This window comes from Gasterosteus aculeatus, chromosome 18 (genome assembly GCF_964276395.1).
Source record: "Gasterosteus aculeatus chromosome 18, fGasAcu3.hap1.1, whole genome shotgun sequence".
NCBI lineage: Eukaryota > Metazoa > Chordata > Actinopteri > Perciformes > Gasterosteidae > Gasterosteus > Gasterosteus aculeatus.
In genome coordinates, this window is record NC_135706.1 from 14,915,347 (window position 1) to 14,932,895 (window position 17,549).

At 47.6% G+C, this 17,549-nt stretch overlaps 1 protein-coding gene across 4 annotated transcripts; it reads right to left on the reverse strand.

Moving 5' to 3' along the window:
* Positions 1-248: 248 nt before the first annotated feature.
* Positions 249-16,017, reverse strand: mgab (MAX dimerization protein MGA b). Of its 4 annotated transcripts, none has more exons than XM_078093589.1 (23): positions 15,295-16,017; positions 12,562-13,784; positions 10,393-10,819; positions 10,132-10,228; positions 9,874-9,987; positions 9,642-9,767; positions 8,847-8,960; positions 8,378-8,738; positions 7,772-7,955; positions 7,003-7,240; positions 6,591-6,769; positions 6,220-6,436; positions 5,899-6,122; positions 5,561-5,803; positions 4,732-4,981; positions 3,700-4,331; positions 3,506-3,588; positions 3,353-3,398; positions 3,009-3,149; positions 2,659-2,770; positions 2,387-2,518; positions 1,904-2,338; positions 249-1,806 (listed from the first exon to the last, which is right to left on the reverse strand). In XM_078093589.1, the coding sequence occupies exons 2-23, from the start codon at positions 13,752-13,754 to the stop codon at positions 986-988; spliced, it is 6,369 nt and encodes a 2,122-aa protein (XP_077949715.1). In that variant the 5' UTR covers positions 13,755-13,784; positions 15,295-16,017; the 3' UTR covers positions 249-985. The 4 variants fall into 4 exon arrangements, with proteins under 4 accessions (XP_077949715.1, XP_077949713.1, XP_040016858.2 ...); XM_078093587.1 differs by adding an exon at positions 14,758-15,062 and having other exon boundaries at positions 1,904-2,518; positions 15,295-15,480; XM_040160924.2 differs by having other exon boundaries at positions 1,904-2,518.
* Between the last annotated feature and the right edge of the window lie 1,532 nt (positions 16,018-17,549).

Here is a 17,549-nt window from a genome sequence, read left to right on the forward strand (position 1 = left end):
CTGCAGACACGTCTGCTTTAACTGCTGACAGGGCGTTTCACTGATTTAGACACCAGGCGATCCGATTGCTTCTATTGATTGTTCTGCACCCAATTATTACTCCTATGAGCCATTTTTGAAACAATTGGGTAATACGGTTCAAAGGTTGAAGTCGTTCACCTTCTAGACAAAATGTTTCTTCCACCTACAAAAACTACAAACCAATGAAAGATTTTTTGGATTTGAGTGACTGAAAAGTGCCGCGGTAATAAATGCATGTTTTTATTGATTATAAAGAACACATTGATTTTTACATCTTCAATTGAACAAAAGCAACGGGACCAGTGTTTCAAAATCATCCACATAGTAGATGCATCGCAATAAAAAAAAAAAAACCAAAAGAAATATATTTACAGAGATTATTTTCATAGATACAATATATAGCAATTCTTCGCCTTCTGCTTCTCGTCCTTCAAAGCGTCTTTTGATTGCTTGTGACACATCAGGTTTATGTGCATTTGACTCCCCAGAATACAAACCACTACTATACAGACTACAGCAAAGAAATCATGGGTGGGTTCTACCGAAAACATAAAGTGCTACTACGTATGATTTTCACTTAGTTAATAACGGAAAAACACTTTCATGGAGGGATAAATGCGTCAAACTAGCTCTCAATAAAAATGGAAAATACATAAGTTAACATTTAATTTTGACCGAGTTAATGAAGCAGTTGTCAGTACTGAGAAACTTGTACTTTTAGTTTATTTGCATAGGACAGATCAGTAAAAAAAATACTGCGACAACAAAATCATGATTTGAATGAATCTCATTTTGTAAAGTGAAGAAGAATGTAAGTGACAGAAAAGCATCTTAGAAATCGGTATCGAAGCGGAATGCGGGAGTCACCGTTCATCTTTGTTCAAACATTCAGCCGGTCAGTTAATGCTTTCTCTTATATTCTTTGTACCAAAAAAAAAAAAAAACACATCTGCAGGAAGACGGATTACTCGGATTCGGATTCAAAATCGGATTTGATCTCCGGTTCCGCTTCTGCTTCCAGTTCCTTCTCCACGTCTATCCAGGAGCGCTTCTTTGCGCTGGGGAAGTCCTTCCCCAGAGAGCCGCGGGTCAGCGGCCGACACGCGCCGCCGTCTCCCGCCGCCCTGCGCTTGGACCCGGAGCTACCGAGGGACGGACTGCCGCGGCCGCAGTCGGACGGGAGACTTGCTGAGCGCGAGACGGGGGGACTCCACAGCTGTGGCGACCTCTTCTTCGGGGGCCGTCCCCTGGGTCGTTTGACCTTTGGGGGGCCGCTGCCGTCGCCGTCGTCGCCGCCGCCTGCCGGCCCCGGTGCTGGTGTCTTGGTCCCTTTGGAAGACTTTCTTTGGTTTCGTCCCCCTTCGACCGGAGGAGACGTTTCACTTCTACCGGCGTCCCCACCGGGAGGCTTGGCGGGGGGCCGCTTTCGGGGCCGGCCTCTGCTGCGGCCGGCGGCGCGGTCGGGATTGGCAGTAGCGGGAATTTTTTTCCCCGAGCCCCCCGCCGCACAAACCTTTCGGCTTTTCTTCGCGCCTCGCCGGGCCACCGAAGGCCTGCTGACCAACCTGTCAGGGGGGGTGAGCTCAGCCACGAGGGCCGCTATGCCCGAGGGAAGAGGGGAAGCCTGCACGGCGCCCCCTTGCTCCAAAGCCCGGGGGCTTCCTGAGGAAAGGCTCTGGGCTTGTCTCACCAACGCCTCCACGTCAGAAGGACTCATATTCACTGTGCCCTCCTGCCCCTTCTTCCTGGGTTCCATGACCATGAGTGTGTAGAAGCCGTGACCAACTGTGAGAACGGGGGGAGGGGGGGGTTCACATGTAACACAATATAATCACACATGTACGTAAAGAGATGTGCAGAAATGCAGGATGGTTCAACTCACGTGGCTTTAGAGATGACGGCAGTATAATTCTGCCGGTTTTGGAGCGAATCAGAGGAAGTGAAAAGGTCGTCGTGGCTTCAATGGGGGGCGTGCCGGAGGCGGACGCTTGGGACGAAGGCGCGGCTGCGTGCGTTTGGGCGGCGGTACAGCCGACCTGCTTCTCCAGTCGCTCCTCAGACGTCTTCTGAGGGGGACCGCCGGGTAGCGAGGGGGCCGGGGCCTCGAGCCGAGCTGCAGCGGCGCCGGGTTGGGTAAGAGGCCTGTTTAGGTTTGATTGAAGCAGGGACATCAGCTTGTTTTGGACCGCGTTCAGAGACGCAGTCTTCAAGCTCGCCAGGGACGGCGGTTCGGGCGGCAGCTTGGACTGAGAAGCAGCGGATTGCAGGAGAGCAGCTCTGGACGAGAGAAGATTGGAGAAGAACGGCTTCCATTCAGGCTTCTCTTTCTCCGTCTCTTCAGGCTTCTCTCCCTCCGTCTCTTCAGGCTTCTCTTTCTCCGTCTCTTCAGGCTTCTCTCCCTCCGTCTCCTCAGGCTTCTCTCCGGCCTTCTTTTCTCTCTTTTTCTGCTTCTCGCAGATCTCCTTCAGCTTGTTTTTAATCAGCATGTCCGACTTGCCTTTTTAAAAACAAAAGGGAAATTTCAAATGACAGTCTCAGTAAAGACAGCGTCTTTCTGTGTGTGCTCTCCAGGGAAGTCCTGAAAAGATTGTAATGTTGACGCATTTGAATAGCTCATAAAACAGAAACTGTACGCACCAGACAAGCGGGACAGCTCCTTCACGTAGACGGCCTGCATCTGAGTCAGCCTCCTCTTCCTCTCCTCCAGACGTCGGGACGTCTCCACCAGTTTTTGGATTTCTTCCACGGCCTGCGAATACAAAGAGGGAAGACCCGGAGCTCTTGTCAAACTTGCATATTTCTAAATGAATCAAAATTCACTTTGAGACAGTTTCAGATACATTTCTGTTTTTTGTTTGAATTTTTCTGGAATCATTAGAAAGAAAGTGAACAATTTTTTTTTTCTCCAATTTCGATGCTTTTAGGAATTTATATTCAAAAAGGAAACAGTTTGTTTCTTGTAATTTATGGCCCATCAGAGCACTGACCAGTGTGAGGAGGCGGAGCCTGGGGGCCCGGGGGTCGCTCGGAAGGACGGACTGGAGTTTGTCGAAGAGGGTCCTCTGCTCAGAGCGTCTTTGCCTTTCGAGCACCGTGTGGTTCGTCCGTCTCCTGTTATCTTTACACTCCTCCATTTTATTGAGGAAGGGAGAATAAAATAAAAGAATTAGTGTCAGTAATAGTAATATTACTACTCTGTACATATAAGAGAAAACCAGACGGCTATTCCCACCCGGGTGAAGATGCTCTGTTGGATAAAACCGGTTACACTTTCCTTGTTCACGGAGATAAAACAAAGAAGAAGCTGAACATTCAAAGGTCAGTGTTGTACCTTAGCGTTGAGTTTCGTCAGTGATGCTAAACCAGCGCTGGATTCTCTGAGGATGGAAAAGAACAGAGGAGAAAACTTTGTAGGGACAAAATTCCCACATTGGCGCAAAATATAGAAAGGTCCACACGTCGTAAATATTTAGATGATTATTACCCAGACTCCTTTAGTGCTTTTAGGGCATCTTTAACTTTATTGATGGCCCATTCGTCTACCGTCTCAATGTCCACCTCCACATCCTGAATGAAAAATATAAAAAAACTTTTTTTAAAATCTGAATTCACATTCACAGGATTTGCCGAATGATTACAATTCACTTTTCAGACGCATTGCTGTTTCTTATTGCTCACACTATCGTCTTCGAACCCTCCTGCGCAGTAGTCCGAGGAGTCCGAGTCGGAGCTGAAATCCTCGGAGGTGAAATCCGGGTTTGATTCCTCCTCCCTGCTTTCATTATTCTCATCCGACGGCATCTTCACGTCACACGCCAGCTCGGCGGGGGACTCTGGCTCCAGTGACGTGCGGCCGGATTGGTCCTTAGCCGCGCCACAAGTCTGCGCACCGCCCCAATTTGCGGCCGAACCGGCTGCCGGGTGGCCGAAGGTAAGCGAGGTCTCTTTTTGCGGCCGGGCTTCATCCGCACAAGCAGCGCTCACAGCTTCCGGTGCGGCTCCATCATCTCTGTGCTGTGGGAGCTCGATGAGGGTGAAGCCCCCGGGCAGAGTGATGCCCGGCAGGTTCCGGCTTCTGGTCCTCTGGTTGGCCGGAGGGCAGATCCTGAATGAGTAGGTGCCGCTCTGTCCCAAGAAGCTGGGGGTTTTCAGAGCCGGCGATACGGTGAGGCACACGGGCGAGGACGTGGACCTGGTCTGGAAGGGGTTGGCGGCGCTGCGGTGGCATGAGGCAAAGGGGTTGAAGGCGGAGGGGTTTTGGAGGGAGTTTGTCGATCCCTTCGTCCAAAAGTCTGTCGGGAACCTGTGAGCTGCATAAACAAAACAACGAGGGGGGGGTGAGACACAGAAACAACAATCCTATTTCAACATTCAAAAAATGTATATTTAGACATTAAAAGTATTATATCTGGGGTAACGGATAAAGTCTGGGGAATGTAATTCATTAATGTTACATGGGGGCTATTATCTAATCGTGTTACATTTCTGTCTGGCAGATGAGGGCTTCTGAGTTTGAGGACCCGCTGCTCTCCTCCCTGCGGTCTCGATTCGGAGCACACTCATGAAGGTGGTGTGATTTGCTTGGATGATTAAAATGCTGAGCAGGAGCTGCAGGTACGTCTGCCGGGGTTCTCGAGTTGATTACTTTTCCCTCCTTTTGTGAAACAATCAGTCTCCACCTGAGGTCCGGGAACAGAAGGACGATTTTACCTGGTGGCTTCAGATCGGCGGCTCCCCGTGCCGTCGTGCCCGCAGGGACGACCGCGCCGGCGGGCTTTGTGTGCAGGGAATCGGGAGTTGCGGTTTTCTTTGAAGGGTGAGTTTTCCGAGAGACTTTAAGAGAAATGCCGCCGGGAGGACGCAGTCGGCCCGTGACGAATGCTGCGAGGCGGTTAGCTGGATGTAGAGATCCCATGTTCCCCAGCATCAGTCGGGCCTGATTGTAGGATTTACCATTTACCTGTAAAGGGAGAAATACTTTGATATTACTAGTTGACAAATAAATCATTTCCCCCTCTGAAAATAATGAATGTATATTCAAAGAAATACCATTATAAATACATATCACTGCGCACTCAAAGTAGCAGGTTAGATTTTGCGCGACAATTCAGGCGGACGTGATGAGCGATGTGAATGAATGAGATGGTTTGAGATCTTGCAAGGAGACCCAATGCTCTTCACATGCACGTACAGGGACTAGTTTTCTCTAGACTACTGAAATTAGATACACAACATTTGGTGGATAATACCATTTTGTGCTGAAAGGCAGATATTTACTTACTATTTATAATTTCACTGGTAACCGGTTTATAAAAGCAACAAGGTACTTCAGGCAGTACTTTATCTTCAATAATGTAACAGTTCCAGGGTGTTCTTAGGCCCGGCGATAAAGTACAGCTTCTGGGTACCTTATTGCTTAAATAAAGCACTGTTGGCGTTGTTAGCAACGATTGATTGATGAGGTTTGATACTATTTGTATTGGGTACCAGTAACCAGCCCTAACAGTGTCACACGTGAATGGTATCCGTTTAGACTGACCTGTATGAGTCCAGAAGCTTGGCAGCCAACAGGTTTGGTCCTGACCTTTAACCTGCCAGCAGGTATGACTCCAATCATGAAGGGTGTGACTGCGATCTGCACATCTGGCTCTCTAAATTGGAATTTGTCCTCTTCTGCCTCCAGGTCCACATTGAGGCTTTTAACGGGCGGGTTTTCCTCATCGCTGTCATCGGATTCATCTCCATCGATGTCACTGGCTTTTGATGGTTTACTGATGTGTAACTGGAAGGCGGGGAGGTGGAGCAGGAAACCATTTCTTTAGTTCATCTTACTAAATGGCAAAACACACTATTTAAGATCCAGACCCAGAGACTCACCCTGTAGGTGACGATGGAGCCGCTGGGCTTCCGCATGAAGATCTTGGCGACCGGGCGGACGCGGTACGGTCCGACCCAGAAGCGCCGAGACAGCCGGTTGTGATTCATGCGCTGACATAAGGCCTCAAGGACCATTTGGCGGTCCTTCATCCACTGACACGCCGACTGGATCTCGATTTGCTTTTTTGCTTCTTTTTCACCGGACGCCACAGAGGCCTTTTTTGCTGAGGGGACAAATAGCAGAATATCTTCAGCATTTCCTCCAGTAGCTACGGAAACATTCGCAGAATGATCGAATCACTGCATTCTTCTTTTCCGCACCAGTTTTTTTAACCATCAGAGGGCTGTGGGGCTTCTTGGGCTGGTCGGCGGCGCCTGTTTTCTGCTGCTGTGCTTTGGGGCTCTTTGCGAAGGCATCCAGGACCTTGGGGTCCATGGTGAGCTTGAGGGGAGGCGAGGTCTTGAAGCCCCTCACACGCGCACACGTCATCATGCTCTCCAAGTATTTATACACCGGACCCTTATCCTCTTCTCGAATCTGCAAGGATTTACATTTCAGTTTTGAATAACAAGAGGGGGACAAAAAGGTTTTCAGATTTTTCCACTTAGAATATCCCAGCGAATAATAATAATAATTAGCAACAGCAACAACAGTTTAATGCATTAATTACAAATTTGAGTTAATATTCTACCGGTTGGGTCAGATGGGCTCCACTGCTGCGCTTCAGGTTCTTTAGAGGTAGGAAATACAGTGGAGCCTTTTTGGGGGCGAAGAGTGGTTCTGGATCCTCTTCTTCAGTGTGGCGGTTCCACAGTCGCTTAGCACGGGAGCCCGCGTGGGGTTTGCTCATATTTTCCAAATTACTCATAGCTGGGGAGGAATGAAAATGTCTCATTAACACCTGCTAGTTGGTGACCAAACTGAGCGGAACACAAAAGCCTCTCAGATCTCATCAAAGTCCACCACAGTTCTGCAATGAAGATGTGAAACCGTATAATAAAATGCTGGCATTTGAGGTGTTTAGGTCTTTGAAACGTAAAAGTCTACTCATTCTGAAAGCACAATCGTAGAGACACAGAATGAAGAGAATAAGTTGAGCGTACAGTAGACCGGTTGGATGAGCTCTTCTCGGCCCCCCAGGCTCAGCTGCTTGGTGATCCTGCGTTTGAAGCAGGCGCAGCCGAACATGCACTCAGGCCGCCGGCAGTGGAATGGAGCGCTGCTGGTTCGCCGCAGACTCAAGCACACGCAGCCCAGTATGCAGAACTCCTCGCCGCATTCGGGTAGCGTCACTTTGTACTTTGGATACTTGGTCACATTAAAGACCTCCCTGGGCAGCATCTGATTAAAAAGAAGGAGGAAATCCATCAAGACTGTTTACAAACGTGATTGCAGTTTCTTCACTGGGCTTCGTTTTCCTTTTACAGACTACAGGAGTTATAAAATCCAATTAGAGTCTTGAAATCACACACAAACACACACGCAAGGAGGATCCCCACAGGTGTTCTTCTCTCTAACCTCAAACATGCACAGACTACAAGATTTGTAGTAATCCTTTGCTGTGAGAAAAAACAAAAAGTAGAAGGCTGAACGAGTCTGGAAGGTCCAGTGAAGGCGAGTGCACTTGCTTCATGTGTCACTGAGCAACGCTCCATCCGATGAGGCTGCTGACAGCTCGGGAAATTTATAGGTGAATATATAAAACCATCAGATGACCAGACAATCTGGACCGAACATCTGGACAGACCAAACCCCCAGACCAAATTTCCCCTTGGGTGGTTGGGAGCTGGGTCGAGTCTTCACCAATTTGCATGACATTTAAATTACGCCAGCCGCATCGTTAACATCAAATGACAGAGTACGCTGTCACACCTGCTTAGTCAGCAAACCAGCCAAAGCCACCGTCAGTCGTTCTTCAGTCAGCTGGGTCCTGCTCAGACCCCTGGTCATGGCTCCCAACTCCATCCGCAGCAGGATGCACTGGTTCTTAGTGAGGCCTGAAGCTCTGGGAGTCATGGCTGGTCTTTGGCCGAGGTCCGGGAGGTACGTGGATAATCTGAAGAGGCAGGACGGTGTGATTAGACCGCGGCAGGATTAAAACAGGAGCACGTTTAGCCCTCTTAAAGCACAACTGTGTTGCACTGTGCACTGATATTGGAAGTACATATTTATAAAATGAAGACATTTGCTCGAGGGTGACCACGGACCTTGAATTCGAGATATATTCCAACGAGAGTAAATTATTAAATATAACCAATAAAAATGGCATTCTACAAACATCGCTGGTACCAGCTGTGAAACTGTAAATGGGAATCACAACATCAAAGGAACGGTCGAGACATTACTTTTTAAGATATATTTATATAGATATATATATACACACACACACACACACACACACACACACACACGTATACATATACATATAATACACTAGATTTAATCAAAGCTGAGACCCTGTAAATGAAACAAGCGTACCTCTGTGCTACCGGCGTCGAGGGTGGGGGCGGCTGTGCGGACTGGACTTCAGCCTGAATCGTGGTCTCGGATCTTGAAAGGGGAGGAGTTGGCGCCGCCAGGGCAGAGTAGAGGAGGGGCTTGTGGGAAAGGGGGCAGGGCCTGTTGGCCCCAACGGGGAATTTGGAAGCGGCTTTTCGGTGCTGGAGGACGCTGTCCAGGGTTTTCACGTAGCTGGAGCTTTTGACGGGCAGCTGATAGGCCACCGAGTCCTCGGAGTTTGTGGAGAAGGCGGCGGCGCGCTCGCTGATGTACTGAGCCTCGCTCTCCAAGTACTCATCCAGCATGTTGCTGCAGAACGCGGAGAGGTTCTTCTGGGATCCTTTGGGAGACGATTGAAGACACTTTAATGCACCAGCTCAGGAGAAATGAGACAATTACAGTTCAGTTCATCACTGCACAATTAGTACTGTAGCTTCAAGAAGCTCACCTTCACAGTTAGAAGGAGACGTTTCTTTGTTTCTTGTGAACTTGTCTCTCCATCCCTTTATTTGTGTCATGTCACTTGTCTTTCCTGTCCGGGAGATGAAGGACGCGCCTTTGTCTGTGAAAGAAATCAATCCAATACCATTCCATTGACAAAGAAAACCACATTTATTTAAGTGTACAATGTGTTCATTACGGCCATCGGAGGTGCAATAAAAGAAACATTTTGAAGATGTATTTTCTTTGGTGGGCACCAAACGGCAACAGGACAAGCTGTGCTGACAAAGTGCTCTGAGATGGTTGAGCTGCCATCAACCAATTAGCAGAGCTTACAGAGCGCACTTATGAGAACCCCTTAGAACAGTTCATCCCACAGATTGCAAAATTTCTCTCATTGTCTTTAATTTAATAATTATATCGGCAGCACACCTTTGAAGACGATTGAGGGGGTATGAATGTTGGTATGGTTTTGATCATTATTGTCTAATTACAACATTTCATCTGATTGCTAGCGTACATTAAGGTTGTTTTACTGACGAGGAGATAAATGAGATGTTAATGCCACCTAAATGCATTCATTTGGTCTTAGTATTTAACATGTGTATATATTTTCTGTCACCGGTAAAGAAGCTGGTTCTACGGGGGATTGCACGCTTTGTCACGACCACTTCTTCTGACGCACAAGACACAAACGTACGCATTATTTGTATGGTATTCACACTCCTCCTCCAGACGGATTAAGGAGAAGAGCGTTCCTACAATAAACATGCTCGTACTGTCACAGATCAGTCCAACTCACCACCAGGACACGGAGCCACGGCCTCGCTTATTTCTGGCAGGTTTGGGGCAGAAAGTGGCAGCTGAACCCCGAGATACTGCAGGTCGATGGACATCATCGGGTCCAACAAGCTCAACTTCATGCCCACTAGAAAATGGACAGAGAGGAGAAAGATAGCACTCAGTACTTTATTACTTTGTCCGACCTACCCGACCGCAGGGGTGTGTGTGTGTGTGTGTGTGTGTGAACTCACCCTCCTGCAGCACAGGATGGATGACTTGTCTGTGCTTGAGAAGCCTGAGGTCCTGCAGCAGGATGGCCTCCAATCGTCCAATCGTCTCCTCATCAGTCTCCGGAATCACATCGACTGCAATGTTTTCCACGCATGACACCATTGTTTGTTCGATTAGGAGGCGACGGGAGGTTAATGCAGGATTTTAATGAGGCAACACCACATGTACTGCAAGTTGCCGGACGTGAGCCGGATGAAAGATGTCTCTGCACCGCTTACCTCTCTCCTTCCACTCCATCGGTGTCATTGGAGAAATTGGGGATGCAACTGGTGTGCCATTGGCTGGCTTGTCCCCGACGTGTACCTCAAGAGCTTCCTGTCACACAGAAGCCAGTCAAAAGCTTTAAACACCCTGCAAAGCCTTCACTACTGTGCACCTAAACATTATTTTGCTATGCAACAACAAACCCCCATTAGATAACAGCACAACATATTCTGTGGCCATTAAAAGCATTCTACTCAATTGTCTATGGTTTTTACCTTTGAGGTAAATGACACAAACAGCAGGCCCTCTACATCATCCAGCTCTGGTTGCATAGCGACAGTCAATGACGGGCTGTGGAATACCGTGGGGGAGGCAGCTGCAGCTTTCCACTCTCTACCCCTCGAATTAGTCCAACGTCTATTGATCTTCTTCCTCCTCCTGTGGTTCCCGGGCGATGATCCCTGGATCGGCGTTGAGGTGGCAGGGGCGTTGGTGATCGCAGTAAAGGGTTCTTCCATGGGCTCCTCCGTGGGTTTCTCCGTGGGGTCAACAAGTGGACGTTTTTGGACAAGCACAAGCTCGCCAAGGGAATGCTTGCCTCTTAAACAGGGGACATACGGGTCGTCCCCGGTGGAGGGAGACATGATGGGCTTCAGGACCAGTCGGGTCACTTGCTCATTTGAGAAAGCAGAGGTCTTTGTGCTGTAAGACAGTAACAAAAAGTTGTTTTTGGAGTCCAAAAGACTAAAAAGTAAAAAATGATGATCATATTAACTTGTGATGCCACGCTATGTGGGAATGTTATTATGAGAAGGTAATTCCAGCAGTTTAACTGATGTAAGAGTTTACGTCTGTTGACGCGTTCTTGGATATCATGTTTAAATCCTAATATTCCCCAAATGCTCAATCTGATAATACAATCACGGGTAACAAAGGCAGCAAGAAAGACACAAAGTTGGCTTCGGGGGCTTGCTGACTTTCAGCCATCGGTGACAGACGATCGGCCCAACCGGATCTCTGTAACTCAATCCACAACCGCAGCCCTGCGATAAATGCTGACTGGAACTCAATGTAATCCATAATTTGGGGTTGGAAATTCAAAACAGGTAGAAATTCAAATCTATGTTCTCTTTTGAAGGCAGACTCATGTGGTGGTGTTAAGCAAATGTCTTCTTTCAGTTTCCCTTAAAAACTCTGCACTGGACTCCAGCATGTACATAATGTGAGATGTTCCGGTTATTCCAACTGTCCAACACAAATATTGCAGTTTCTTAGAGTGATGTGAGATGTTTCATTTCTTTAGATAAACACTGCGGTCGATGTTACTTCCGATTTTATGTGAAGCTGCAAACAGCAGTGGATGTTCGTGTGCTATTATTATAATAAGATTGTTTCTTTTTTCAGGTATAATTTGGCTTAATGTCTTTGTGGCTTTACTTAGCCTACTTCTTCCTTTTAAAACGCCTCATGTAAAAGGTGTATTAGTGATTCCCTGCAAACACTAAACACGTGGTGCATAAATTATTGTTAATATTCTGAGGCCACATGTGGGTACACCTACTAAGGCAAATACAATCCAGTGCACCAGCTCTGTCACATTGTCTGCATGTACCAGTTCCTAATGGCCATTTTTTGTTAAACTCAAGTTAATCCAATGATTTGGTTATTACGCTTGTTGTGCTGTACTACATGATATTGAAATGTGCGTCTCACATTGCTCCACCCTCACGTCTGTAAATGGGGAGAGCAAAAGATTAGAGACACCTCAAGAGGACGGCTGGCAAGAAGGTGTTGACTTTAAAACACATTATCTGCTAAATCCACAAATTAATTCTTTAATTTAGGAAAATACACAGTGAATAATAACTTATGACCTCTTTTTCTCCCAGAGAAAAGGGGAATTATATTAATATTTTTTCAAGGAATGTGATCTATTTCTTTCCTCAGCAAAATATTAATATAATTCCATTTTTTTTTTTCTGTCTCTCAAAAATAGATGCTTGGATTTTTCTGCTGGGTCTCCCTCTGAGATGTGTCACTCCCCCGTCCTTCTGCTACTTTGTGGTACTGGCTATAGAGACCTCTTAGGTTATGTGTTACCTCCAGGGAGGACCAGCTGTGTGATTAAACGGTAATAACCCGTCATTTGTGAACATTAAGAAGTCCCTTGTTGTCTGTTATTTACTTCTACCGAGGTCAAAAGTACAACTACGGGATCTTTACGGTCACTTCCATGTGGCTTTGTCGGCATGCATGTTGAAACTACAACCATTAAAAATAAACATCTAGTTAATTGTATACCTGCAGGACAAGATTAATCAAAACTGGACATTATCATCGCAAACGTTGAGGTATTGGATTGCTTTGGATTATACCAATGCACCTTTAAAGCGGCGGGCGTACACCAATGTGTTGCATGCAAAACAAATAGATTATAAACTCACCTCAGATCCACAACCTTCTCCTTTTCCTTATTGTTTATGGACTCTTGTGTTCGGAAAAAAAGGTGAATATTGGGCTCCGCGGGTGTAAAACCAGGAGACTGAGGTTCCGTCACCGCCACAGATTTCGCCTCAGCAGCCTGAGCCAATCGGCTCAGACGGGGGTTGTTCCCGTCATCCCTGAAGCCTTTTGCAAACGGATTGTGATTAATTTTCAGCTGGGTGATCCGAAAGTTCTGATAAGTGGTCACGGCCATGAATTCGGTTTGCGGAAACGTAAACGTCATGCTCTCCGGGCCCATAACGACCGGCTGAGCGGGCGAGGGCGCGTTCCCGTCCGGGACGGGTATAACATGCAGCCGCGGAATGTAGCGATGCAGGGAGTGCAGGACCGCGTAGCCGTCGAGGTCTTGAGGTTGATTGGTCAGCTTGAGCTTGTAGAAGGACACCAAGGTGTTCATCCACTCCGTGCCCAGGCCGGGCGAGTAATGGTGGGCAAAGGCCCGGCTCAGACACTGGCCCTGCTGCTCTGCTTGTCCGGTGATTTCCCACTTGGTTGAGCTCCAGCGGTACTTGTACTTGTTGGATGGAACGATGGAAAGGACCAAACTGTACTGTCGATTGGGATCCAGGCCCGACAGGCGATATCGGCAGTACGGGAACATGCGGCGCCCCTGTTTCGTGAGAATCATCTCCGTCCCGCAGCTGTAGAACTGCTCCCACACGCTGTTGTTCTCCAGAGTGACAGTGACGCCCTTGAAGGTCAGCACCGAGGGATATTTCTTCCCCGCGCCCGGCTTGCCATACGTGGTCGACGGTAACGCGGACGGCGGTTCAGACGCGCTGCCAGGGCTCGACCCCGTGGCCTCCAGGGAGTCCGACGCCGACGCCATATGTGAGGTAGCTGGGCTAGTGTCCGCGGCCCCTTCGGAGGCGGTGGGCGGCGCTGCGGCCGGCTTGGCCGGGCTCGCTTCAGCGGGTGACGAGCGAGCGGAGGCGCAGTCGTTGCTCGCCACGGAGACGGCTTTCGTCGCCATCGGCGTCTCGCGAGGGAAATGATTAGGTCCCGCGGTGGTCGGATCATGAGGAGTTGAGGAAGGGACGGCCTTAGGAGGAGTGTTAGTGGAGCTCCCTTCCGATTCCTCCAATGCACGGGGCTCCTCCATCGATGTGGGGTCAGAGTCTGTGGCGGGCATCACGAATGTCCGTCCTTCTTCATTAGATACCTGAGGAGAAAAAACAGCAACAATGTTAACCAGCACAGCCATTTTTTCTAGGTAGAATACACATTTCAGAGCTAATTAAATATAAGGGCTATAATCAGACAACGGCATAAGACAGACAATAAAATGACAAACAACTACAAGCCAAACAAAACAATAACATAGCACCCAAGCACAGCAAATAGCATATATGCTACAACGTAGCAGTGACAATTTAGTAAGCTTGGAAACAACCCTAGTATTTTTTTTTTACTAAATACTTTCAAATTTACAATGAAGAAATTCTTAAAATATATATTTATATATATTTGATTTGTCAGGAGCTGCAAATATCCAGCTAGCTGTCGCAACACGGTGCTGCCAGTAAACAGAACACCATCTAAAGCTGATAGTTGCGTGGATGCTCCGTAGGTTTTAGAGCACACAGACATTTTAAGATGTCTGCTCTGCATGATTTAATTGAAACGCTCATTGTGTCAAAACCATTGCATCAAAGCAGAGCAACTTTAGGACGTGCCGCACGCTCCTGAAAAATAAATCAGCACCTAATGGAGAATATTATCATTTATTTACAGCCACGGGCCATATTATACGTGATCCCTCTATCAGCTATAACTGGTTCTAGCGAGTAAGGATATTTTAAAATATGCATTTATGAACTATATCTAAAGCTATGCAAACCATAGATATATATATATAGTAAATCATGCTTTGTCACTGTGCAAGTGTGGCATCACCTTGAGAAGTGGGTGATGTGTTGCACACTCACAACACCGCCATACTACAGAATAAAAGTCGAGAGGCCCCAACCAAACATATTGACACAAGTGAAAAGACAACAACACCCAAACGCATCTTCCTTAAAAAAATAAAAAACACGATGTGACCAAAAGTGTGTATAATGTCGAATGGCACAACGCGTGTGTTTATTTTAAAGTTGAACACACACACACACACACACACACACACACATCACCTCGAGGTGCCGAGGACTCGGGTCTTCGGGAGGTGTGCCGACCAATAGCCGGCCTGCAGTCACACCGCCGGGGACCCGCGATGGCCGAACGCCTCGAGACAAAAGCTCGTGTTTCTAAGTGTCCATGACAACACAGAACACCAGGACGTTGCGTTAAAACGTCTCTGCCGTCTCTGTCCCCCCAGATGAAACCAATGTCCGGGGGGGGGGGGGGGGGGGCAGAGGACAAGCTAGTACCCTAACCGGTTTGGTCGTCGTCCCGTCGCTCTCTTGGTCCGTTCGGTTCTCACACCAACACAGATGCTCTCGAAAAAAAAAAGAAAAGAACGGTGTTTACCGGCCGAACGGGCGCGTTAGACCCGCGTGTTCACCGCGCGGACTCCCGGCCGCTTTCACGCTGCTCTTAATTTACCCCCCCTGAAAAAAAAATAATAATAATAACAAGTTATCGTAAAACGGCTGTTCCGCGGAGGGTGGAGGCCGCCGCTGCGCCGCCCGCCAAGTTGGAAAAGTTGTGTGTTTCACCCATCGGCTCACCTTTCGTCGTCGGGTCGAACGCCTCGTGGCCCCGCGACGTAACGTCAACGTTTCACGTCAGGAACTCCGAAACTGTTGCGTCGCCGCCGCCGCCGCCGCCGTCGGGGTGGGTGGTGTTGGTGTTGGTGGTGTTGGCGGTGGCGGTTAGGCTCCGGTGAAACCCTTCGAACGTGAACACGAACCGGCAAATGGAGGCCGAGAGCCACGCCAGCGCGCGTGTGTGCGTGTGTGCGTGTGTGTGTGTGTGCTCGAGCGACCTGAGCGTGCGCGCTTGCGAAGCAAACAACAAAAAAAAAAAAAGCGCATGCACAAGATCTCAGCGCCCCCCTCGCGCTCTCTCTCTCTCTCTCTCTCTCTCTCTCTCTCTCTCCCTCTCTCTCTCTCAATGGCGCGTGATTCCCGGGTCGCCAGCGCGAGGAAAGCGGGAATCGACCATCCCGGAGATTTTTTTTTTTTTTTTTTTCTCGCGTGCAACTCTCACCAAGTTTGCGTAAAAATTGTTTCTGTTTTTCTATATTTCCCGATCACGAGGAGCAGTGATCCGGGACTCTAAATCCTCTTCCCTTTCGTTCGCATTTCCTTCACTTCTTCTACCTCTTTTTTGTTGTTGTTGTTGTTGTGTATTCTCATCCTCTCAACAACTCACAACACACGCGCTCGCTCTCCCTCTCGCTCACACACGCGTCCGTGTGCTCTCGGTGACGTCACACCTCCTCCGCCATGGCGGTCGACCTCCGGCAGCCAATGGGCGGGCTCCCCTCCGCCGGACAGCGGTTTCATCATGGTTGCCGGTCGAGGTCCGAGACTTTGACCCAAAAAACGCGTCGTCCGTTAAAACATAAGTACGAGTGCGCGGTGGTCAACGCGAGGAGAACAACACAACGTTGACCCGCATCACTCAGGTCAATGGCTTCAGGTTGAAGGTTTCTAAACACGCCGCAACGTTGACGCGGCTTTGTTTCTCCGATAAGATGGCGGCCAAATTCGAAATGTGATCAATGCGAGTGATTAATGTGACCGAACGAAAAAAAAACATCCCACAGGAAATAATGGACTTTCGTGTGACTGCATGTATTATTGGAGGACTGTTGGACTTGAGTGAAGGTCCCCTTCAGGGTTTTAAAATAATATCTATATTTATCCGGAAGTATTCCACATATTTGTCACCAATATCTGGACTGCAGCTTATTATAACATAACTTAATTCAATTTAAGTAACAAACGTAATGGAAGGAAGGGGGCTCCGTTTTGAATCAGCGGCAATGTGGGGGGGGACATATTCCAATAAATAAGACCTCCAGGAAGGTTCAACTACATTAGGTTTTTCAGTAGGAAGTAAATAACCAAAGAGGAAAAAAACAAAATAAAAACAACACCTCATCCAATAAATTCCTCACAAATGAGCATAGCTGAGTTATGACCGCATGAGGACTAATGCGTGATTAGACCACGCGGGACGGCGTCGAACCTTCCGATCTGATGTGTTCCACGTGCATTAAGAAGACAAACCAAAATCCTACATCGTCCCTTTTGAAAATGTTCAAGTTACAGGAAGTTCAAATGTTTACAGAGGAATTGACCATTCATTTAAATGTCTGATATGAATTAATTTACTGTGTGTTAAAACTCCAATATTGGATTCAGTATATGAAATAATAGTATGTATTTTCTGGTAGAAATATAAATAAATCAGGACTTTAACCTAAAATGGTGCAGATGTATACCAGGTCCTTTCTAAAAGTTTAAATAACACCAATCAACCCCCACAACACGCAACGTATTTAACCACCTCATCTCAACACTGCGCATTGAGGTCAAGAAACAACTCTTCTTTCTTTTTGCTGCGTCGTTAGTCACTTATTAAAGAGTTCTCATCTTTGACTTTGCATTTTACTTCCACACAAACAACACTAGAGTTCATAGACAGCCACCAAATTATAATGTCACCCATGTAAGATCAGCGGTGGCGGCGGCGCTCACACTTTGAATGGCCTCTGTGAGCTTCTGTCACAACTGTCAAGCCTCGTGGTGTTATTGAGTATTTTCTGTGGTGCATCGTGTACGTGTTGGTCTTCTAAATCATTTCTTACAACTCCATTGTTGTTTTTTCTCTCATAGACCACAATGTAACCCCGTGTTATAGACATTTACCCTCAATCTCCGATCTCTTTAGTCACGGTAACTGGCCACAGTGAAACCACCAGGACTAATACGTCAGCTTTCTTACCAAAGCTCGAATAAAACTGAGAGAGAAG

What these genes read in the sequence shown, in the direction of transcription:
- mgab (XM_040160924.2), bottom strand. Translation starts at nt 13,754, where the DNA reads ATGCCCGCCACAGACTCTGACCCCACATCGATGGAGGAGCCCCGTGCA. An exon ending in GAGCCCATCTGACCCAACCG is followed by an intron (nt 6,437 to 6,590) that starts GTAGAATATTAA and finishes AAATCCTTGCAG; the next exon opens with ATTCGAGAAGAGGATAAGGG. An exon ending in GAGGGTTCGAAGACGATAGT is followed by an intron (nt 3,589 to 3,699) that starts GTGAGCAATAAG and finishes TTTTTCATTCAG; the next exon opens with GATGTGGAGGTGGACATTGA.